This window comes from Labrus mixtus, chromosome 13 (genome assembly GCF_963584025.1).
Source record: "Labrus mixtus chromosome 13, fLabMix1.1, whole genome shotgun sequence".
Taxonomy (NCBI): Eukaryota; Metazoa; Chordata; class Actinopteri; order Labriformes; family Labridae; genus Labrus; species Labrus mixtus.
The window spans coordinates 12,730,126-12,753,578 of record NC_083624.1 but is presented as its reverse complement, the minus strand read 5'-3'; the positions used below and the strand labels follow the sequence as shown (position 1 = coordinate 12,753,578).

The following is a 23,453-nucleotide window of genomic DNA, read 5'->3' as shown; positions in this document are numbered from 1 at the left end:
ACTGTCACTGTGACCATCCTGCATGATTTGCTTTTAATGGCAAGCTACCACTTAAAACCAGACTTACCATGAAACCAAGAATGAATTGTCGATCTGCATGTGAAGCCACAACAGGCCAGTTAGCTTGCACAATAACCAGATAATGGCTCTAAACAGGGGATGTCTGGCTTCAACCCACCATTGCAGTATAGCAGAAATAAATTAGACATGGTTACCACAGGGGGAATGAGCTCAGTTTGGTGAAGTCATGTAAGGATGTTAATGAGATACACAACTGTGGTCAACACATGATGAACTTTTTTTTGACAAAGAAGAAGCTTTACCATGTTCATGGACAGAGAGGTCAAAGCTTTAAATTCTTGAAGATGAAAGGATCAAAGACTAAAAGAATCAATCACACATGGGGGGAACTTTCAGCCTTTTGGGTGGCGCCTTTAGTCGATTTTCGTGCAGTGGATTTCTATGGTTTAATGTAATATAATCATCCAAGATTGATAAGAATGTGATTATGTCATTATTACAGTATGAAGCAATGACATATTGATTTCCCCTCCTCTGCTGTCAGGCCTAAAGAAGATAGTCCCTCTGCGGTAGAAGCTTTGCAATTTTCTGTGAAGACTCAAGTCAACACTGAAACACGTTATTGTACAAGCCTCCATAGATCAGCACATCCAATGTGTAAAATCACTGAGTGCAGTAAATTACATGACCTATCCACCTCTTCACCTTTACGTGACATCCCCCCCATCCGACAAACATCTCCTTATATAGATCAGTGAACTCCAAAGGTCTAAAGGGTTGGATAGAAAGAGGGAAAGAAAGAAAGACCGAGAGGTGAGGATAACCATCACAGAAAGAGTAGTTGTGTATGTGCAGATACTAGATAGACAATGAGATTGCATTGACAGCGAATCTCTGTAAGTAAAAACACATGTGCAGCTGCACTGTTTAGAAGGCTTGTCTCTTCACTTCTAGAGCTGGCAAGATTTCTCTAACAATAACCCCAAAGGCTTCAGTCAGAATGACCTGTGTGTACATTCTTTTAAATAAAATGACTCAGACCTTCATGCTGAAGACGTTTTGTCTTGAGATCTCTAGTTTCCCATGTTTCTATTGAGGATAATAGTCTGTCCACATGGCAGTTTACAGACTCCCATGTATGGGATGGATTGCAACAGAGTAGACCTGCTCTTTCAGTAAAGTGTCTTGAGATAACATTTGTTAGGAATTGGGGCTATAATAAAGGTTGATTGACTATGCTTTGGTGCGATTAAAAAACGTCCTTTCAAATTCTGTCAACATCCATCCAGTGTCTTGAAAATGTGTCCAGACTGCAGATTTCCTGACACATACAGTATGGCATAAGAGAGGCTGAATGTTTTGCCTTGATTTAGCATTAACTGATGATGAAGCGGTTCCATTGTCGTAACAGTTGCGCATGTGACATTTCAGAAGAGAAAAGTAACACCCATTGTTCTGTTTTTCACATTTGTCATGGACGGATGACTCTGAAGCAGTTTTCTTAAGAACGGTTGAGCTTGTTTAGAGCTTTTCTAGTCTCTGACTACTCAAAGAGCTTTTACACTATCAGTTCAGAACTCACACCCAATGGCACTGATGGCAGAGGGTGCTATGTGAATACGACCCCGGCGAAGTAGCGGAAGCAAATTGGGGGTAAGTGTCTTGCCCAAAGACACATTGCACATGTGGCTGCAGGATCTGGGGATCGAACCCCTGACCTTCTGGTTGAGAGACAACTGACTCTACCAACTGAGCCACAGCTGAATGCAACCACCTATCAAGTTTTAGAAAGTCTGTGTAGATCTTGTCATCTCAAAGGAATTCGAGTTAAGATTTTCTTTGTTTATCCTTCTTAACTATGCAGTTCTATTATATCCGTCCTGCTTTAAGGACTGAATGACACTGTTTTGCACATGCACAGGTGGAGGAGCTATCAACAAATACACCTGTGACAACTGATGACCCTTGGTCTGTTTATATTTTCAAGTGTCATCAGAGGATCTGTTTCTGCAGAATCTTCATGCGAAGGCTCAAGTATTCTGAGTGACTGGACGCTTTGGCGGTCATCCAGGATTCATAGAACCACAGTTACAACAACTTTATGTTATCAACGCAGCTCTGAGATATTCAATTCCATATAGACAACCTCTTGCTCGTCTATCCGTCATATTGTCTTTAATTCTTCATTTCTTTAATGATAGAAACACATGTAATCATAAGGACAGCTTTAAGACTCTTCTGTACTGTTTAGCCATTATATGACATCAGTTTACAAACTAGTATGAACTGAATCTAATTTCTCTGCAGGACTTGATTTTCTTCAAACTCAATAGCATTAATCAACAAACTGTATGTAATCTCATATCTTTTTTAACATAAACCAAAAGGAATACAGCAAACAAAGTATGCATGAATCATCAGTAAGTGTCTGAATCATCATTAGGGCAGGCATCTGCACTTAAACTTGGCTGATGCGTCCATTGATAACATGTCTCTGCCAGGACAACTGTATCTATAATTGTAAAGAAATCTAAGGACCCACCATGACTGAGTGTTTCACCTTCAAAGCTGTCTAGACATGACTACATTGCAGGAAGTTAGCACTCATGGAGAGGGGAAAGAAAATTGTGTTTTCCCCTCTACACACAAATTTCATTTCAAAAGTTATCACTATTCTCAACATCTTAAAGAGAAAATCTAAATTAAGAAATTAAGAGAAACAAAAGGTTCCAAACTCACAAGAAATCATTTCAAAAACTCAGCCTAAACTTGTAATTTTCAGTGATAACCAAAAAGGGCATCTTCTAAAGTAAGTCACCAACAGAAAAGATCAACTACACTGATAGATAAAGAACCCTACTATTGTGTTTTTTAAGACCTAATCTTGAAATAACTTAGAAATAGCCAGCCAAGGACATAAATTATTAATTAAATTAAAATTAGCTACAGTGCAGAGAAGAAAGAAGTAAAAAAAAAAAAAAAACTTTCACATTTCCAAAGTTAGCTTTAGTATCACCGATGTATCAGTTCAATAAAACTCCTGGACATATAAACACTTTCCAGACATTGAAACTCTGGGCTACTGGAGACTTTCCAGACACTGACGCCATTGACCTAATTCCAGCAGATGTCTCCCAGGGTTGTATAAAACTTATGGGCCAATACACTGCATCGCATCAACGTCCTTCAGCAGGGTGGCAACATTCTATGCAATATTTCTCGATGAAAAGTAGAGTTTTATGGTTGGAGTGAATTTGGGCAAAATGAAGTTGGAGTAAAATCGAAATGGAATAAAAATGAAAGCATGCATGGCATTCTTCAGGCACAATCTGAGTCATTCAAGTGACTCAGGCAAAAATCACATTAAAGAATGTTTGGTAATCTGGTAATCTTTATTTCCTCAATAAATACAACTTCAAGGATTTTGATGAGAAAGGGCTGTGGCTCTTAGACCAAAAAGACCATTAACCTTAAACCTTTACAGTAAGCGGGTGGGCTGTGGTCAGGGTCTTACCATTTTAGACAGGATGGGGTAAGCAATCTGCTAATGGGTGATTGTCTTGGAATCATATATTTTAAAGTCTGTTTACCTCGGCGTTGCATGGAGACAACCCAGGCATCTTTGGAAACCTCTGTCTGCCTTCGCTCATAGTTTAAAAAAAGAAGAGGGAAGAAGAGTTTACGAGCCGAAATTTGCGTAATCATCTCTGAATCGTAAAAAGGTTGGTGTGCCTCACTTCTTCTACGCGCAGCGTGGGTTGTCGCTCTTTTTGTTGGCACCTCCCTCCTCCGGCTGAAGCAAAGCCATGCCCAGATAAATCACTCCCCCAGACTGCTAACCTGCACACTGGGGCCGCAGACCGGAGAGGGGCGGACTGAACAGGGAAAGTTGGAGCGAGGAACACAATCAGAGTCTGCACTGGAACCAACTTCTCTCCGTCCCCAGTGAAATATACTTTGCACAAGGAGCACCTGTGACCGCATTCTGCAAAAAAAAAAAAAGGAGTCGTTCTCATTCAACAGAATGTCCGGCAGCACCATAGCCAGAGTGCTGGTTGCGCTCTGTATCGGGAGCGCGGTGAACTGCATGCCCAAAGAGTCGCACAGAAATCGGCGACAAGCGCAGCAGCATCACGTCTCCTCAGTCTCTCAGGGTACGTTTTTTTTAAAGTTGTTCCCACGAGTGTTTGATCACTAAATTGACTAAGTGTAGTGAAACATGGTTAGGGTAGGGGCCAAAAAGGGCTCACCTAATGTCATTTGTGAAAATGTTTGGTTTTTAGAAAGCAAAACTTTCTTGCAAGAAAAGATCAACAAAAGTTAGAAACTTTTTTGTTCAGTAATGTCCCTTTTTTTTTTTATTGTTCCTTAATCTTATCCTCCAGGCTTGGTGTGGCCCTTATATATAAATCTGCGTGTGAAGGCAACAGATCAAAGCTTAAGAGCAAATCAAATTAATGAAAACACTTGGTGTCAATTTTAAACTTGAAAAGAGTAAAAAAAAAAAGATGCTTGTGGCATGTGAAGTCATGGGATGTGAACAAAGAGCGTGCCTGGTAGGGGGGGGGGGAGAATAAGGTGTAGAAGTGCACTCCAGTCTGTGCAGCTGATTTATTACTCAGTCTTGGGGGGCCTTTGAAGTGAAGTTAACACATCCAGGGTCAATTTCACAGACATGGGTGAAGTCTTTTCCCACAATACAACGTTTATTCAAATGTAGGGTTTGCTTACTTTGGTATAAAACCTTTTTTTTTTTTCCTTTAAATCAATAACACAAGCCTATTTGTTTTGTAATGGTCAGGGCTTGACCATTTTCCAGTAGTTGCACTTTTTTTCCACAATGAAAAAAAGGACAGGGTAAGCAGGTACAGTGTTTGTTGGTGTGTGCGGGTAGGGTGTGTTTTTTTTTCCTCGCTCACTTTTTCCCTGCACTGTATGTGTTTTGATGCAGAAGTAAATTGAGGGGTTGCCTTTTTCTAGCTTGTAAAAAAAAAAGTCTCACTACGTCTGTATTTTCTCTCCTGTCAGATGGTTGTATAGAGAACGATCAATTCTATGGTATTAATGACCAGTGGGAACGGCCATATTTGGGCAGCACATTGATCTGTACCTGCCATGGAGTTGCTGGCATAAAGTGTAAAAGCAAACCTGAAGGTATGTTTGTGTGTTTTGATCTTGGATCTTTACATCCACAAATCACATACTGTGCATCTTTTTCAACATCAGGACATCCCAATCCATGCCTTTTTGTATTAAAACACTCGTAACACAGATCTTTTCCATTCTCTTCTCCCTGCAGCAGAGGAAAGATGCTTTGATAAAGTCAACGAGCAGTACTACACTGTGGGAGAAACCTATGAGCGACCCAAGGACGGCATGATCTGGGACTGTACCTGTATCGGGTCTGGGAAGGGCAAGATCAGCTGCACCATTGCCAGTAAGTTATTTTTTTCTATTGGAGTTTCTGTTCTACAAGGAGCTACTCTGCTGCCGTTAACTGTTCTGACGCCAGACCACACATCCTAGCTAATGTGTTTCTGTGTATATTCTGGTTTCCCAGACCGATGCCAGTAAACTGCTTAATCTCAATATTCTCCACAGCTGATTAGCAACTGGTGCTGTGCAGCTGTTAGCAGTTATCTGGGGTGGTTGGATAATGGGAGAATGTCTGGGTGTGTTTTTCTTTTCCTTTCTGTGCAAACCCTTAAATGCACATTAATCTGTCTCTAAAATCCTTTTTTTCCCCTTCTGTCTGTCTCAGATCGCTGTCATGAGGGTGGGGCTTCATATAAGATAGGTGACACCTGGAAGAGACCCCACGAGACTGGAGGCTACATGCTGGAGTGTGTCTGTCTGGGTAATGGAAAGGGAGAGTGGACCTGCAAACCTGTCGGTGAGTCACTCAGTTAGCCTCTGACTAACGGATGACTGTACTTACCTGATTGGAGAACTGGCTGAATTTCTAAATTGAGTGCCAGTAAACGTGTGGTGGTTATTAATGGATTGTCATCTGTGCTACACAGTCAGTAAATTAATGAATATAATTTGATTTTTTTTTTTCGAACAATGTTTGATATGTTCAAACATGTTATGTATTAAGCACTCGATAAATGTTTGTTTTCTCCAGCTGAGCGTTGCTATGACAACTCTGTGGGAACATCATATGTTGTTGGAGAGACTTATGAGAAGCCATACCAGGGATGGATGATGATTGACTGCACCTGTATGGGAGAGGGAAGTGGACGCATCACATGCACCTCCAGAAGTAAGACATTCCACTTTTTTTTCTCCTCTTTGAGCCAAACTGTCAGCTTCCCATTTGTTATTGCTCCCTCTATGTCACTCTACTTTTTCAAAATCAGATGGAGAAATCTGGGTCATTAAGGGTCCCACAACCAGAAAATCAACTTACAGTTCCTGCTGAAATTCTGTTTTTTTGTAACAAGCTACGTCATTATGAATATATGCACTCGCTAGACTTACTCAAAGAACTTGATGCAAAATGTAGTCTGTGATTTGTCAGAGCATTTGAACAGTCTTGAGCAGGAAGTGTTTACAATTTGTGTTTCCAATTAGATCCATTACTTCCATCCTTAATGAAGCTGACTGATGTAACAGATCTAAATTAATGTCAGTCAATGTTGGCTTGTTGTTGCATACGAGACTTCGGGTGGCCTTGGACATTTTTAAAGTGATCGTTCATCAGTAAATTGTAATCATGCATGTGTTCAACAAGTTATCGACAAAGGCGGTAAAAAGTACAAACATGAAAACAGCTGGTGCCCAGGAGGAATCGTTCCCCACAGAGTCACTGCAAACATCTGCACTTGAATTCTGCCCAACAAAACAACTGTGACAAACTTTTATTTTGTTGATTTTTGGCAGGCCCAGTGGGCAATAGGTGTCGTAGTTAATTTGTTAAGGATGCTCAAGTTATAAACTTCTGCAAGATTTTTAGTGGTGACTCCGATTCAATCATGTGTAGGGTATCAAAAATGAGCGAATCATCCCTCATTACTGGTCTAATTCACATATAGGTCATTAAGTGCCATTATTTATAATGTGAGACTATTTCTCAGTCATCTTAAACTAAGTTAATGCCTACATGAAATTTGATTTCTCACATTTCTGTCTTTTAGATCGCTGCAATGATCAGGATACTCTATCCTCCTATCGCATTGGAGATACCTGGACCAAGACAGACGCCCAAGGAAACATGCTCCAGTGTCTGTGCACAGGGAACGGCCGAGGGGAGTGGAAGTGTGAGAGACATGGCTCTCTTCACACCACTGGCCTGGGTGAGAAATGATAATACCCCTTACTCTCCTCCCCCTTCTTTCCTGCTCTCTGTGAGGAGAGAGAAATGTATACCAGAGACAGATGCAGTGAGGTGGGGGGAGATAAGAAGTGCCAAGTGTTCAAGTGTTGAAGTGAGAAAGATGTCTCTTGTAACACATGATCATGATCTCATGTGAAGGAGAGAGGGGCCGTTGGGTAATGAAGAGGTAAAGATGAATCATGGGAAAATCGGTTGGAGAAATTTGCTTAAAGTAGGTTAGAGTGATTATTGAGTGTGAGAAAAAAACATTTGCTCCTTGTTGCACTAGGACAGTGGAAAAAAAAAAGTTGCATGTTGTATTTTCTAATTAAAACAGAATTGTATTCTTCTTTTACAATCAAATTATCCATTTATAGTTACAGCAGTTGTAAGAAATATTTAATTTGTTCTTATGTGGCTTTTTGATACTCGTGCTGCCCCTAAACTGAATCCTATGGTGCATTTCAGGCAGTGGTTCTCGAGTGATCACTAACATCCAGCCTGCAGTCTACCAGCCTGCCACTGTGCCTGACTTTCCCCAGGAGGGTCCCTGCCGGACAGATACAGGACTGACCTATTTCATTGGTCAGCGCTGGATAAAGAACCAGGGCACCAAGCAGATGCTCTGTACCTGTCTTGGCAATGGAGTCAGCTGTGTACAGTGGGGTGAGGAACAACTTATAACACAGGGATGCTATTGCTTGCGGTGCTGAGCTTTTGATAATACCTGTATTTAAAGTTATATTTACTATATCTGTGTGTGTTCCTGTCTTCAAACAGATGGACCAGCTCCAGTGTATGGTGGCACCTCTGGTGGTCAGCCCTGTGTAATTCCCTTCGTCCACAAGGGGAAAACCTACCACTCCTGTACCTCAGATGGACGCGCTGACGGACAGCTCTGGTGCGCCACCTCCTCAGACTTTGAGACGGACCAGAAATATTCCTTCTGTACAGAGAAGAATGGTGAGCTGATGTTCCAAGAACTATTAAAGGCTGGGAATTTAAAGTGAAATAGGCAAGGTATAGAAAGGGTCTAATGTTGTTTTATGTATAAAACAATGAATCAGAAGGAAAAAATGGACTCACCTGTTGTTGGTCTTTGACAGGTAAATATGCTCAACAAGTTCTGGTTTAGTCTTATATAAGTTTACTATTTGTATTTATTTATTGAAAGATGGAGATTGAAAGTGGACTGTTATTTTTCATCTCAGAAATACTAACAGTGTTAAGTCTTTAACTAAGGAATACAATCCAGCTAAGCTTTACAGCTAGCTAGCATCTACACAGCTAACCTCTCAAGCGACGTTATTAGAGATTAAACAAAGGTGAAAAGCAGTGAAATATCCCTGTTAATACGTTTAAAGCAAGATACATGAGACTAAATGGTAATTCCTTTAAACTGTGAATTAGAAACTTTTTTTTCCAGGACTGTGAACTAGCTTGTCCTAGTTGTCAACAGTAGGCTATGAGGCCTATGTTCCGATATTTAAGTGGGTTATAAATGTATTTTTGAACTACTACAAATGTTGACCAAAAACTAGCTTTGTTTTCTGACTAAACAGAAAAATTAGTATTAACAAGCTAACAGATAGCTCAACAATCAGTAGGCTATCATATTCATATTCAAAGCTTGTGTTTGTGCTTGGTATAAACTCATATTGTTAAATACTATACATGTATGTTATGAACATACATATTTAATTTGGATGTGTATATCTAAATTTCTAATGTTACCGTTTCATTTTTACAGTAATTGTGGCAACACGTGGTGGCAATTCTAACGGTGCTTTGTGCCAGTTCCCCTTCCTCTACAATGGTCGAAACTACACCGACTGTACTGCTGATGGACGTAGAGACGGCATGAAGTGGTGTGGCACCACAATAAACTATGATGGAGAACACCGTTTTGGGTTCTGTCCCATGGCTGGTAAGTCTGTTTGTGTTTATTTTATGTAAGTATGTGTGTTAATTGAGAAAAAGGGGCCAGGTGACTTGTAAGTTTTGGCCTGGAGATGATGTCATTTAAAATAAAATGGTTTAAGCCTACGCTTTGAAATTATAATTCAAACTGCCATGTTGGTGAAAACTGCTTTGGCTCAAGCTTTTAAAAAAAACTTTTTTCAAATGTCAACTTTAGGGAAATCATAGGAAACTTTTAAAACTATTTCTGACAGTTTTAATGCATTTGTTTCCGAGAATGTTACATTTCTACACAATGTGCAAACTCGAATGTGACAAACAATTTCTCTTAAATGCTTTTCCTTAGTGTTAACAAAGCAAGTATAAACAATTCATGTCAATTAAAAAAACAACAGACAATTTGAATTGGTCTAAATGTCACAAAAGCATGTTTTAACGTAACTATATTTCTTTGGAAAACCTTGCAAAGTGGACCTGTGGATCAGCTCAGTAGTTTGCTAGCCACAGGGGCCATAACATGATTAGCATCATCAATTACAATGTCCCACCCTGCCCTAGGTAAGATCTCTCCACCCAGTCTAAATGAAGGAGTAACACTTTGTAAAAACAGAACTCTGGGTCACCTTGTTAAATATGCATAAAAGCTATTATCAGCGTGATGTTTAAAAGAAGTCAGGGCTAATAGCGCAGACAAAATCTAATTAACCGCTCCAACACCTTCTATCTATAACATAATCCTATTCACACTGTTGGCTTGGAAGGAACATGTTGTTGTGTTGTTTAGGTGTCAATTAGGTCTCCATGGGAAACAAAAGAGGCTGAAGCCAGTGAAACACCAGGGGGTCATTGACACCGCCTTAATGGCAGCGTAGAAGTAATGAAATGGTAATGATGACACCAATGCTGTTAGATGCAAAGAGGAAACTATAAAACTCTGAAGAATCCCCTTTGGAAATCAGAGTTGATGAGCGTAGATGTCTAGTGATGTTATTTAGAAACAGCTGCTCAAACAAAACAATGTTCAGGTGTCAAACCCACTTAATACAAAGAAAGGCAAGCTGTTGGAACAAATGTGCTTCTTTGGTATTGAAGATGAGGATCAAAGCTAGTGCTGTTCATCCTGACGGAAAATGAATGCTGAAGTTATACCAAGACCCTACTTACATCTAAGTTTAGTGACATCATTGAACGATATCCACAAATCGCAGAGAAGGTTATCCCTAGTGTAAACCAGAATTCACTCTCACTGCTGTCTCTAGGTAGAGTAGTAGACTTCAAAGTAGACAGAAAGTGAGTGGAAAATTGTGTTTGGCAGCAGGCTGTAAAATGTGGATGGCACCCATTTGATACTTGTACAAGACTCATCTGACACAAAGTAGTCTTTGAATTCCAAGAGAACTGGAGCGCTGGATTTATTTAATCTCATCTTGAATTTATCTTTTGTTTTGTTTTTTTTGCAATGTGGATGGCAGATAGGAGTTCAGACCTTTTGAAGCTTGTTTAACTCCACTCTGAAGTCAAGGGATTTCACTGTCTGCAGATGATTAGAGTTCATACACATGTAGAAGATCTGTTGAACAGTAATGTGTCCTTTTTATCATAAACTTCACTTGTTCATTGCGAAGGATGGGTAATAGGTATGCTTACTTTTTAAAAAGCTATACTTTTCTTCAGAATTGCTTTAAATGCCTGCAACAGTCCAGAGGCCAACATTTGGGCCGACACCCTGTTGTTAAAAAACGCCTTGTAAAGATTTCAAGAGGGAAAGAACAGAGGCCTTTAGACAGTGGTAAACTCCATCCAGCAGTCAAAGCAGCAGGGGTTCTTAGATATTAACATTAATGACTTCACAGGGATTGTCAAAACAAACATGGTACTTGACATGTTAATGATGGTAATTAAAACATCAGTAGTCTTCTGGAGCCCCTTCTCCTACACCTGTAACCATCCTCTGGAAAGATTGCTAGATAGGCTTGTCTGTGTGTTATAGATGGTAGCTCAAACATCTCCAGATAGCCAGTCAGGGTACACCTTCGTATTGCCAACTGCACCAGTACAATTATTGGATCCGGATTGTTTATCTCCACCTTAACAAACCTCCTCAGAATCAGGGTTGAATTTTCCCTTTCCACTGAAATAACACTGAAATTCCACTTAAATACATTTGTAAAAGATCTATGCTTTTTACCTTTAATGGCCTATTTCAGAGTCATTAAACCAGTGGCAACATTATCTGAAGATAACAATGACTGGTTTTAAAGAGTTACATTTCTTAATTGCTTGTTTGTTTTTAAGAATGGTTGAGTTGAGGACAAACCGATTTAAACAGCCTTCATTATTGGAAGATATTAAAAAAAGGCTGAAGAATGTCCTTGTGTCTAGAATAGACCGATTTCAAATCATAAAAAGCAGCAAGTCACACTCCAGCTATAGACAAATGGAAAGAATGTGTTGAAAGCTCACCTGGACTCAGCCTCCAATGATTTTTTTTAAGGGAAACCATTCTGGGCACACAAGAAGCACCGCACGACTTTAACAAACAAATCAATATGAACATGTAATTGCAGTGGTTTAACTCTTAACCTTGAGCTGAAGTGAGGTGAACACTTTTATATCACAATGAAGACTTTAGAGAAATCCTAGCAATTTTTTAAAAGCTATCCAGATTTATATGCATTGTTAAAAAAAAGAATAACAACTTTTTTATATAATTGTATTGAAAAAATGATAATCATCAGTGAGTCATGAAAAAGGGCAAATGTATTGTTAACACTATAATTCTTTTGCAGTTCTCTGGGCAGAGAATATGTTTAAGCCCCAGTCCGAGCCATTGGGTATTTCATCTTTACATGCAAGCAGCAATCTCTGGTGGTATTTTACACCAATGAGGAAGTGCAAACTGCAATTCCTTATGGTCCAGTTGAGGCTGGCTGCAAAAGCCCGCCTATACACCCGTTCTAAAATGGTGTGAACAGCTAATTTCTTTATCACGGGTTAGAGTTATTTATATTAAGTGATGAGGCTGACCTGACTGACGGGTGGGAGTGTTGCAGCTGTTCATCAGGAGGCTGAAGGCCCGCCTCAATTTCAGCTCTTTGTCTGTTACTTGGTTGACCAAAAGTTAGTTTGACACAGCATTTCCAATGTGGCAACCACCACTGACAGGCTTTAAAGTCAGATTCAGATAGTAATGGTTGATGTCACTAAGACTATGTCCATGTTTTATACAGTCTATGTCTACAAATCTATTTCATTATGTGTTTAAAAAATGTCAAGGCCTTGTTTTTTTGCCTCAGGTACAGCATTGTGCAAAGCAAACCCAGTCCAAGCGTTTTTACTTCCAGGAACCAGATGTCCTGACCCTGGTTCAGTTTCTGCATGCCGTAGCAAAATTTTGGCCGGCTTCCAATACAGCAGATAATTTCTTATCTCCACTTGCCTCCACTTCATGCCTCCACTCTTAGGTGTGGCAGCTGAAGCAATGTCAGTCATAGTTTTTATAACAGGCATGCAGAGAAGATACCTGGTCCAATAAAGAGAACTTACTGAAATGTTGTTTCTCCTCTCACACACAACCACAGAGGACTGCATCCACTCTAATGCTGCCCTGTTGAATCTTTCCTGATAGAAACAACTTACTGTTTTAATTGCTTGAGAACATATGGTGAACACACACAGTCCTTAACACACACAAGGTTGAGAAGCAGCTGTTTTTGGCTTTTAATTTTGGAAAAAAGGTGTTTTCTGATAGTTGTGTCACTTCCAGCCTTGGGTTGTAATTGCCAGTTATAGTTACTGATCTCTGAGGGGGGTCTTTTATCTTTTATGTATTTGAGTCTGTTTTTATCTCAGAACCAATAGGTCCTTGTCCTTGTTATTAAGGAAATACAGACAATTTTTGTCCAACCCTTTTCTTAATGAACATTAAAACCAAAAATACATTCTTGAAGTAAGAATTAACCAATATCCCACCAAATTAGGATGTCGTTTTTTAACATTTTATGTGTTGTGTGTTCTAGCCCAGGAAGAAGTGTGTACCAGCACTGAAGGGGTGATGTACCGCGTGGGAGACCAGTGGGACAAGCGTCACGATGTTCTGGGCCACATGATGAGATGCACCTGTGTGGGCAATGGCCGAGGAGAGTGGAGCTGTGCGGCTTACTCCCAGATTAAAGGTGTGTTTGTGTGTAACAGGAAAACACACTGAGGTTACACAGAGGAAGAACATGTGATTGAGAGGCATGGAAGTATGTGTAGGGTTATAATTAGTGGGTAACATTAGAGGTCTGTGACTGATTATATGACATGTGACCTTTCACCTCTTCACTCAACTGCCAAAAGATTAACAGAGAACCTGCACACCTGCACTTTATGGTGCACCTGCATTACACACTTTCACATGCACACATACCAATGTCTTGATATTATATGTCTAATGTTGAATTGACAGATCAGTGTATTGTGGACAATCTGACCTACGAGGTGAACCAAACCTTCACCAAACAACACAATGAAGGCTACATGATGAACTGTACCTGCTTTGGACAAGGGCGTGGCCGCTGGAAGTGTGACGCTATTGGTGAGTTGAACTTGTTACATGTGTGCGTCTGTGATGTGTTGTCATTTTGCGTGACTGCCGTTCTGTCAGTTTCACCTTACATTTAAAAAAAGTAAAATTTAAACTCCTGAACTCCTGCTACACTAGTGCTAATTTGTCAATACCACTGCTAGACCCATATAATATATCAGTGGAGCACTATTTGTTCTTGCTCCAAACTCTTGTCAGTGGTTCCTGCTGCATTATTTGTTTTTATGTGTCTCTGCCCTCAGATCAGTGCCAGGAGCCGGAGACAAGAGCTTTCTATCAGATCGGAGAGTCTTGGGATAAAGTCATCCATGGAATTATGTACAAGTGCTATTGCTATGGTAACGGCGTTGGAGAACTCAGCTGTGAGCCTCAGCAGTCCTACCCCGGTAAGATGTTACATTAAGGTTGAATAATGAGCTGATGTTAATTTGTATAGATACAAGATTTGGCTGTATTACACATTGAAATTTGGATCTTGATGGACTTTTATATTCTATTTGACACAAGTGTGTTTACAGAAGTTGAGTTTAAAGTTATCCATTTATCATTTACTGGGTTGGCCAAATCTGACATTACTCTCTAGTGATGATTTCTGTAAAATGTCTCAAACTGTATTATATCACATTGATATCCAATACAGTGGGTTGTTCAAGCGTCGTGTCTTAAACTGGGATAGCCAAGTTGGTGTCGATATGAAAACTGTTTGAGGAAAGGAGACCAAACGGACAAAATGTTAAGTGGAGCAAAATGTTTGTTTAGGTCACCAGAAAATGAGACCCTTGACTTTGATGTGAAAACAGGCAGAAATGGGAGGGGGTGTGATTTCCTGTTTTACAGATTCACCCCCCACTTTGAGCCTTTGTTCTTGTTAGCATGTGGTACATCCCCGGTGTTGTTGCCACAGCTGCACAAAACACCACAGTGCAGGTGTGTGTGTGTGTGTGTGTGTGTGTTTAGACTCCCTAACACACACACCTACCAAACATAAACCGTAAAGCCTTAGGAGGAACGTTTTTTCATTAAAGGATTTTAGATTTAGGAAAGAGTTTTAAATTAAATGTAAACACATGTCAGTGTTTACATTTTGGCTTCGTTAGCTCTTCTCCAGGATCATGCCACATTGAACAGAATACAGAGGAATGATGTTTGGTTTTTTTTTAACCTTGGAAAAATAGTCTTAATGCAAGCAAACTTTTTACGGTAATGTTTCTTACAATTTGGTTTGACTTCTGAAGTCGTCATGCATCTTATCCCCGTCACAGATTATTTGTGTATTTTTTTTTAGCGCTCTGTCATGTTTTGCAACCCAGTCACATTCCTTCTCTTGAGCTGGAAACAATCCCTTTTTCTTCCTCAGCTTGACTTGCTTTTGGTGATAATAATATTGCATACTCTGATAGACATATAAGCTGTATTTAGCTCTTTAGAGGAACCTAAGTTGTAAAAATTTTCCTCAGCATGCATACATTTGCCTGTGAAGCTTCAAGGGAGTCCACTGTGCAACAAAACTTCAGGCTCGTGACGCATAAGGGAACATTTGAGCTGTAACTTCTTTGCTTTTTATGAAGCAGGTTGACAGGAGATACAAAATGTAGGGCACTATTCTGCCGTAAGTGGCCATAATAGCAACCAGCTGTGAACTTGCTCCGTGTGTGTGTGTGTGTGTGTGTGTGTGTGTGTGTGTCTATGCAGAGGCAAAATACGCCATGCTAAGATTTAAGGGCAGCGAGGAGCAAACCCAGACTCTAAGTCAATTGGCTCACTGGTTAGAAGACCATAAAAGGTAAAAATGGAAAACCCCAGTTAAGTCTCAGATTTAGCGACGACATTGATAAGATCTTCTAAAGAAAATGTGTTTATGCTGTGTTTATCTCTCCATCTGGTGCGTTATTTAATCTCTTGGGGCTCTTTGTATTTCTAGGATGACTCTCAACAACACTTCCCTTTACTGTGGTTCTTATCACAACCCCACCGTGTGCATCTGTCGGTGTCAAGCATGAATGTTGTGTCTATATGCGCGCGGTAAAAGTGGTTGTTTGTGTGCACGCTTGTGCGCCTGTATGTTACAAGTATGTATGCACGTGATGCTGGCAGAATGAACATGAAAAGCATCCACTGCAAGTGTGCATCTGTTTCTCTGTGCGTCCCACATCTGAATCTGTGTAACCTTTACCCTCGCCATTGGCCTGTGGGTCTGTAATAGGCAGTAATTGGTCCCAGATTGTTTTTGAGGTTTGTGTATCTGCAAGCAACTTCTGGTTAACCGAGCCACTTGCTCAGAAACTTTGATTACAGGTCTGCTATTTGGAAAAGCGGTTAGAAAACCTCAGTTCTTTATAGAAGCTACCGGTTTCTATCAGCGCAGCTTATGTCAGAGGGTCTGCTCAACACATGACTCCTGTTTACATTAAACATGACTCGATACCCCCTTTTTTTATTTCCCAAAACCGCTTGCGAGACTACACTTTTAACTTAAGAGGTTTCCTCCTTTTTTTATGTACTTATCTGCTTAATCTATTACCCCCCTCCCCCCCTTCTGAGAAGTTGATACCCCTTACTGTGTAACACAACCTTCTGCAGTACAGAACACAAGTTTACCCAGTGTTTTGTCAAATGTCAGATGTGGTAATGGATGGACAATTAAAAGAAGGATTATGTTTGTTAAAATTAGATTCATTAAACACCTTACTCATCTTTTTTTTTTCAGACAGTTGCCTCTGCATGCACCTTTTTTTTTTTATCCAAGAGAACAGAAACCCTGAGGACATAGGGTTAAAGAGTGTGCACAAAGCAGAGAAACAGTTTCTCCCCCTCAGCTGCTAGAGTCTGGGTGGGAATCTCACAGAGATGTGCTAGTTTTTCCTCACTTTTCCAGTGTTCTGTTCAGGGAGAATATGGCTGTACATCCACTGATATTTACTCAAATCCAGTTTGTAATAAGTAACAGGATGTTGAAATCTCTGATATTGCATGAGCCCTGTTATTGTGCCAGATTCTGTCTTTTCAAAAAAAGATATATTTTATACATTTAATATGATGAATACTGAAAGTGCCTCTTCAAAAATCTGTGACCATGCTGATTTGATCTCTTCAGAACTCCTGTTCTAGTCTGTTTTGTCTACATTTCTGAATCTCTAATCCCCCCCTCTGTCTGTGTTGCCCCCCTCAGGTGGTAACCGCCCAGTTCAGGTATTAATAACAGAATCTGGAAACCAACCCAACTCCCACCCTATCCAGTGGAACGCCCCACAGTCGGCTCACATTACACAGTACATCCTCAAGTGGAAAGTGGTGAGTTTTGTTGAACAGCTCTCGAACAGGGTGCTTCTTCTCGCTGGTCTCTTTCCTGAAACTGACGATGACACAGCCTTTATTTAACTTGTGTTTTACATGCTTAAGGTTTATTTAATTAGCCATGCGTTTCTCTTTTCCTAACGCTGTCCCATCACATTTTACAGAAAAACACTCAAAACCCGTGGAGGGAGGTGTTGATTCCTGGTCATCTAAACTCCTACACCATCTCAGGTCTGAAGCCGGGTATCACCTACGAGGGTCAGCTGATTAGCGTGCTGCGGTTTGGACGCAGAGAGATCACACGCTTTGACTTTACCACCACATACGGATCATGTGAGTTGTGAGAGTTGACAGATCAAAGGGCTGGCTGAGTTGCTGCATCACTTACTTACCGTTTTGACATTGACCAGGTTATTTTGCTTCTTTTTTTCTGTGATAGATTATCTCAGCCTCTTGGTGTCTTTTTTTTGCTAATTGTTTTTTGTCTAAACCTATCCCACTCTCTCTGGTGGCCAGATCTAAATTATGGATGATGGCTTTAAAGACAGAGATCATAAAATGACACTTGACGCATCCATAAAAAAATGACTCTGTTTCTCTCATTTAGTTCTGAAAATTCAAGCCTGAGACTCCTCTCTGAGCTCTTTTTTTGATCTGTCCGAGCCAGTTTTAATTTCAGATGCCACAAGTAGCTAACTCTCTTCTTTTCAAATCTCTCTTTCTCCTCCAGTGGCTACATCACAGGGCGAGACCACCCAGCTTCCTCCTGTGGTTGACATCTCAGAGTCGGTGACGGAAATTACCTCCAGCAGCTTCGTCATCTCCTGGGTCTCTGCCTCCGACACAGTTTCTGGTTTCAGAGTAGAGTATGAGCTCAGTGAGCAGGGACATGCCACTGGACAGCCCATGGTGCTCGGTAAACACAGATATACATACAACAGAAATGGATATTTAACTGCTTTAAAATAATAGCATGTGGAGACTTTATTTCTACAATATGTTTTTTTTTTATTTTTATTATCAGACCTGCCCCGTACAACTACCTCAGTGAACATAAATGAACTTCTACCTGGGAGGAAATACACTGTCAATGTCTACGAGGTTACAGATGATGGAGAAGACAACCTCATTCTTACTACTTCACAAACAACTGGTACGTCCAAACACACACACTGTCTTTTATTAAATGTATTCCCAGTTTGTCTTCTATGCAATTCTTTCTCATTTCACCTACAACATTTCTGCTGCTAGACTGAAATAGTCTTTGCCATCCCAGACCTGTCAGCAGCTTCATGACCATGTGCCAGGAACTTCAACTCAAATGATTAAGTATTGGTTGTAATTGTCCTTCATTTCATTTCCTGCACAGCTCCTGATGCTCCTGTTGAGCATGAAGTGGAGGAAGTGGGAGAAACCTCCATTGTGATAAGCTGGGATAAACCACTTGCTCCCATCACAGGTATGCGCTGGCATTCTTGTGTACAGTCAAAATCTTTGAACTATATCTGCAGGGAGTTTCTGTTTCGACCAAATAATCTGCCACTTTTACCTTCACACGATGAACTGGTCTTTTTCCTACGTACAGGTTATCGCGTCGTCTACACACCTTCAATCGAGGGCGAAAGCACGGAGCTGACTCTCCCTGACACGGCAACATCTGTGACTCTGAGTGACCTCCGACCGGGGAAGCTGTACAACATCAGTATCTATGCTGTGGAGGATAGCCTGGAGAGTGAGCCCGTCTTTGTACAGGTCAACACAGCTGGAGATGCGCTGCCAGGTAAAAGACTGAGATGTGCATTCCTTTTAGCTGTTTTCACACATGCACTCATCCTTCACACTTGTCCCTCACATCATGAAGTTTACCTGTTTGACGCGATGTGGGTGGGGGGTTCTCTAAGGAGGCAGAAAAGGACGCTGCCTTGTTTATTTACAAGATATCCAGGATGCCGTGTGAAGCAGTGTTCGGGGCGATAACGATCATTTTTGCAAATATAACAAAAAGTTAAAGTGTAATTGGATTTATCCAAAGTATCAATGGAAATATGGAAAATCAAATTCTGGAGAGAAGGAAAGAATATAAAGCTGCTTTGTTACATGCACAAACCATGTGATTCAAACATCACCATCCCCTCGTGCTCACCCACAGGGATTTTTTTCTGACTCTTATCTGCTGCATTCTCACATTGGCTCACCACAAATTCACTTTGGAAATTTGACGTGGGGCCTGGCAGGAAAAGTCTGATTAAAGTCAGGTGTACATTTCAGCCATTTACATGTTGAAGGGAAAGACCAAGACAATAAGATATTCATCGGCATAGTCTCTGGCCTGCTTGCATTGGTTGCTTTTTAAAGTTCGCTCTAACTCTCATGTATGCTTAGCTCAAACCTTTGTCCCCGTGCTCCTGCAGCCTCTGGAGCATCACTGTAAAGCTACAAAGGAGGCTTACGTTTGCTTAAGCAATTGCTTTGGTCCTGTGTAGTTTAAACATTTGACATCACAGAGATGAAATGTGTTTCATTGGAAGAATTGCTTGCATTTTAGTCATAGCAGACCAACAATCTGCATCCTTGGAGATTAAGATCCTGAACTTATATCATTGGATCCTTTGTCTCACATGCTTGGCTTTACGCTCACATGAATTTCGCTTTTGACCCTCCAGAATCAACCTGCAAAGTATCATGAGGCTTATTTAATAATTTATGAAGAAGTTTCCAATTCTGAATACTAGAATCGAGGAGTTTTCCGAAAAGTGAAGTCACTGAGTTCACAGCTGTTAAGGTCTTATTCTGCTCAGCTGGAGTTATGTAAAACATCCCAGTCTGCCAGGACGCACACGCTCTTGGGCCAGTCAGACAAAATGTGGGAAGACTGATTGTTGGTACATCATAATGGAATAAAGATCCATGACCTAGTTGAGTCTGCTGTGGCAGATTTACACCGTGTAGAGTAGACCAAGTCTACACAAGTGGTTGTAACTGGATCGGTTGTAGAGTCACAGCTAAGTGTTGACCTCATACCTTGACATATGATATTGCAGGTCCATCTTATTGATAATTTTCTTAGATTTATTTGCTTAGATTTAACTTCTGGAAACAGCTGTATCTGATTTGATGTGCCTTGTCAGGTCAGGAGGAGTGAATCTGAGGAAAATATGTTTGTTTTAAGTTCTGAATGACATAAAGTTGTATGCACAGCCGCAGAAAGCTTCATTTATTCATTTTGAACTCTTACTTCATTGCTTTTTCCCCTTTTCCTCGCCCTCTCCATCTCATTAATTTACCTTTAAAAGCCAATTTTTTTTTCTTTGCTCTACGTCCAGGTTTCTTCAGTGATGTTTATGTGTTTATTTTGCTCCACAAACTGGCCTAGTTAAGAAACTTGTGTAATTTCTGGCATGGAAAATTCATTAACTCATGCCGAATGTAATCGTGTCTCATTTAAACAAAGTGTACTTGACAATATACAACAAAAAAGCAGAAAACTAAAAGGTTTCACTGAAGTATGAAGGGATTATTTATAAATGATGGTTAATAAACACAGCTGTAGAGTCAACATGTTAGGAAGGTAATATTATGTGGAAGCAAAGGAGTTTCTTCTTTGTTGCCATTTTTAAGGTACTGGGAGGTTTAACTTATGTTACATATTCAAGTTCTTACACTGACATATATCTGAGCCCTTAACATGGCCCTTTCCATTGTTCTTCATATGTGCACCAGTTCACTTTCTTTTTTCTGCAAGTATTGTAGTTATTCAATGTATGGGGAGTCATTATTCACAATTTGAATTTAGTCTAGTTTTTTAACTTAATGAATGATGGTTTCATGGTTAGGCTCATTATGCATTGCTTAATACACAAATGTGTGTTCTTCTCTGTTACATTAAATAAAGTTTGGGTCCGTTTTGTTGCAACTTTACAACAGAATTAGACTCCTGTGAATAGTTTTTATGTCTTAAATTAAATAACAACTAATAATGTTGCTTCAAAATTAGAGATTAAAGAATGAGCAACTTAAATGTAGTGTTTCCCCCCCTGCCTGTCCACAGATGAGGTGGTTTCTCCTACAGACCTTCAGTTCTTCGAGGTGTCCGATAAGAAAATTGTTCTGACCTGGTCTGGACCAACCACTGAAGTCTCAGGATACCGGGTCACCGTCACCCCTGTTGACGAAAATGGTTCTCCCCAGAGGGAAATGACTCTTCCTGTCAGTCAAAACTCCTACATCGAAGTGACACACCTACAGCCTGGAACACAGTACCGCTTCAATATCTTCACCATTAACAATGGAGAGGAAAGTTTACCGCTTACCGGGGAGCAAACTACAAGTGAGTATGACTATGTATGAAAAAAGCAGCTGTTCCAGAGTTTTGGACATCATCTGAAAACTGTTTGTGTACTTTGAAGAATTGTTTCTTGTAATGTACAATGTACGGTACTTAAACATTATGCTTTTATGTCCTTAAAACCTTTATTCTTCTAGCTTTTTCTTTCTTTATAAATGACTGTTTTGCATCTAACAGAGATTATGACTTCTCTCTTTTCAGAGCCTGATGCTCCCACAGATATCCATTTCTCCAATGTGACTGAGGACAGTGCTGCGATCATGTGGTTTGCCCCCCGTGCCAAAATCTCCGGCTACCGTCTCTTCCTCACTGTTGAGGGCTCAAACCCCAAACAGCTGCGCCTGCCTGCCCGCCTTACTCAGTACACCATCCTCAACCTGAAGCCCAGTACAGACTACACTGCTACGCTGCATGCAGAGCAGGACAACACACTGAGTGAAGGAGAGACCGCAGTGTTCACCACAAGTGAGAGCCTGATGCATATTTAAAGAAATCAATTAGAAGCAGTGTGGGGTCTGTGCATGTGATCCGAGTGTTTCTTGTAGTGGAAGGGTGGGACCATTTGTTTGCCAGAGCGGTGATACAAAAGTCAGTGGTTTTAAAGGGTCATGTTGTATTTTTCAAATTGACTACCTGCACAAAATATTGGCAGTTTTCCAGTTGGAATAAAACCATAAATATTAGCAAAGTTATCAGCCGTTAAAATGTTAAGGTTGCATGTAAGACGAATAAAGGACATTAGCATAACTATCCTAGCAACAGGTTGAGCTTGTGCTCTAATGATAATAGAGCGCCCTACATAAAGGCAAAAGCCCAAAAATTAAAAGATGGAATATTCATATATAGAACAAAATCTGATCATAATCTTTTTTCTTTCTTTCTGTGTATTTGTAGGCCCTCCAATGGGCAACGCCCCTCATTTCAGCACTGATGTAACTGACACCTCCATTATTATCTCCTGGACTCCAGTTTCCCGCATTGGATATAAGGTATGCTCTCAAACATTTCTTTGATTTAATTTTATGTCTCATCATGCACATGATCATAGATTTGAGACTGCGTTCCTTTCTTTGAATACAATTAAACATCTGGATTTGGTGACTGTCTCTCATGGAAATGATTTTCTTATTTTGCTTTCGAAAGAGTTCCTAATGTAGTGCAGGCTCCATTTGAATTAGATAACAGGGGAACTACCGACCTCAGAAAGAAGCCTGATTGGTCAGAATATGTCACACCCCAGATGTAAATGTTCTGCTGGCCTCCGTGTTCTTGGGAAAGCCCTGACCTATGACCTTAACCTTCTGCACCCCATGTCCACATCTCTCTCTCTCTCTGTCTCTCTGCTGGCTCTCTGACTCTGTGTGCATTTATCTTTCAGTTGACAGTAAGGCCCAGTCAGGGAGGAGAGGCCCCCAGAGACGTGACTTCTGACTCAGGAAGTATTTATGTTTCTGGCCTGACTCCGGGAGTGGAGTACACATACAGCGTCCAACCAGTCATCAACGGCCATGAGTCGGGAACCCCAATCACACGTCGTGTAGTCACACGTAAGTACAAAACTGAATTTAGTCGTCTCTCAATTTAGTTTTCTTTATGTATCTTTAACCATTATGTTGTCCTTCTCATTTTGAATGAATGTATCCCTCTTTCCTTCCAGCTTTGTCTCCTCCTACTGACCTCAACCTGGAGTCTAACCCAGGCACTGGAGACCTCACCGTCCAGTGGAATGGAGCAAGCACACCAGGTATACACACACCTGCATACCCAGATGTGGATGAAAAAGAAACGATTAAGTCAAACTGAACACAAAACAAGTATTCATATCAAGCATATATTAAGAGTACACCTCTTTAATGTGCCCTTTGTTGGAGGTTTTTTTGTGTTTGACATTTTCTTCATGGTTTCAACCATCTGTCAGTTCATTGATTTTGTCCCCTCCCTTCCTTCCTTAAACTGCTCTCTGCTGT

General features: G+C 40.5%; 2 protein-coding genes across 3 annotated transcripts in view; one reads left to right on the top strand and one right to left on the bottom strand.

Annotated features, from left to right (window-relative positions):
- Nucleotides 1-23,453, bottom strand: part of wnt10a (wingless-type MMTV integration site family, member 10a) — a 200,087-nt gene that overhangs the window by 42,347 nt on the left and 134,287 nt on the right. The window lies entirely within an intron of this gene.
- The window catches only part of fn1a (fibronectin 1a), a 31,182-nt gene continuing 11,604 nt past the window's right edge, over nucleotides 3,876-23,453 (top strand). Inside the window, exons 1-23 of the mRNA XM_061053770.1 lie at nucleotides 3,876-4,175; nucleotides 5,050-5,175; nucleotides 5,321-5,458; nucleotides 5,783-5,914; nucleotides 6,149-6,286; nucleotides 7,161-7,319; nucleotides 7,808-8,005; nucleotides 8,120-8,302; nucleotides 9,090-9,266; nucleotides 13,279-13,434; nucleotides 13,710-13,838; nucleotides 14,090-14,233; nucleotides 17,017-17,138; nucleotides 17,306-17,474; nucleotides 17,872-18,057; nucleotides 18,166-18,294; nucleotides 18,511-18,600; nucleotides 18,727-18,921; nucleotides 21,190-21,468; nucleotides 21,688-21,951; nucleotides 22,381-22,475; nucleotides 22,865-23,033; nucleotides 23,144-23,230. Of these exons, the coding sequence (XP_060909753.1) occupies nucleotides 4,046-4,175; nucleotides 5,050-5,175; nucleotides 5,321-5,458; nucleotides 5,783-5,914; nucleotides 6,149-6,286; nucleotides 7,161-7,319; nucleotides 7,808-8,005; nucleotides 8,120-8,302; nucleotides 9,090-9,266; nucleotides 13,279-13,434; nucleotides 13,710-13,838; nucleotides 14,090-14,233; nucleotides 17,017-17,138; nucleotides 17,306-17,474; nucleotides 17,872-18,057; nucleotides 18,166-18,294; nucleotides 18,511-18,600; nucleotides 18,727-18,921; nucleotides 21,190-21,468; nucleotides 21,688-21,951; nucleotides 22,381-22,475; nucleotides 22,865-23,033; nucleotides 23,144-23,230 (3,595 nt within the window). The 5' untranslated portion in view covers nucleotides 3,876-4,045. The remainder of the gene's footprint in view (nucleotides 4,176-5,049; nucleotides 5,176-5,320; nucleotides 5,459-5,782; nucleotides 5,915-6,148; nucleotides 6,287-7,160; nucleotides 7,320-7,807; nucleotides 8,006-8,119; nucleotides 8,303-9,089; nucleotides 9,267-13,278; nucleotides 13,435-13,709; nucleotides 13,839-14,089; nucleotides 14,234-17,016; nucleotides 17,139-17,305; nucleotides 17,475-17,871; nucleotides 18,058-18,165; nucleotides 18,295-18,510; nucleotides 18,601-18,726; nucleotides 18,922-21,189; nucleotides 21,469-21,687; nucleotides 21,952-22,380; nucleotides 22,476-22,864; nucleotides 23,034-23,143; nucleotides 23,231-23,453) is intronic.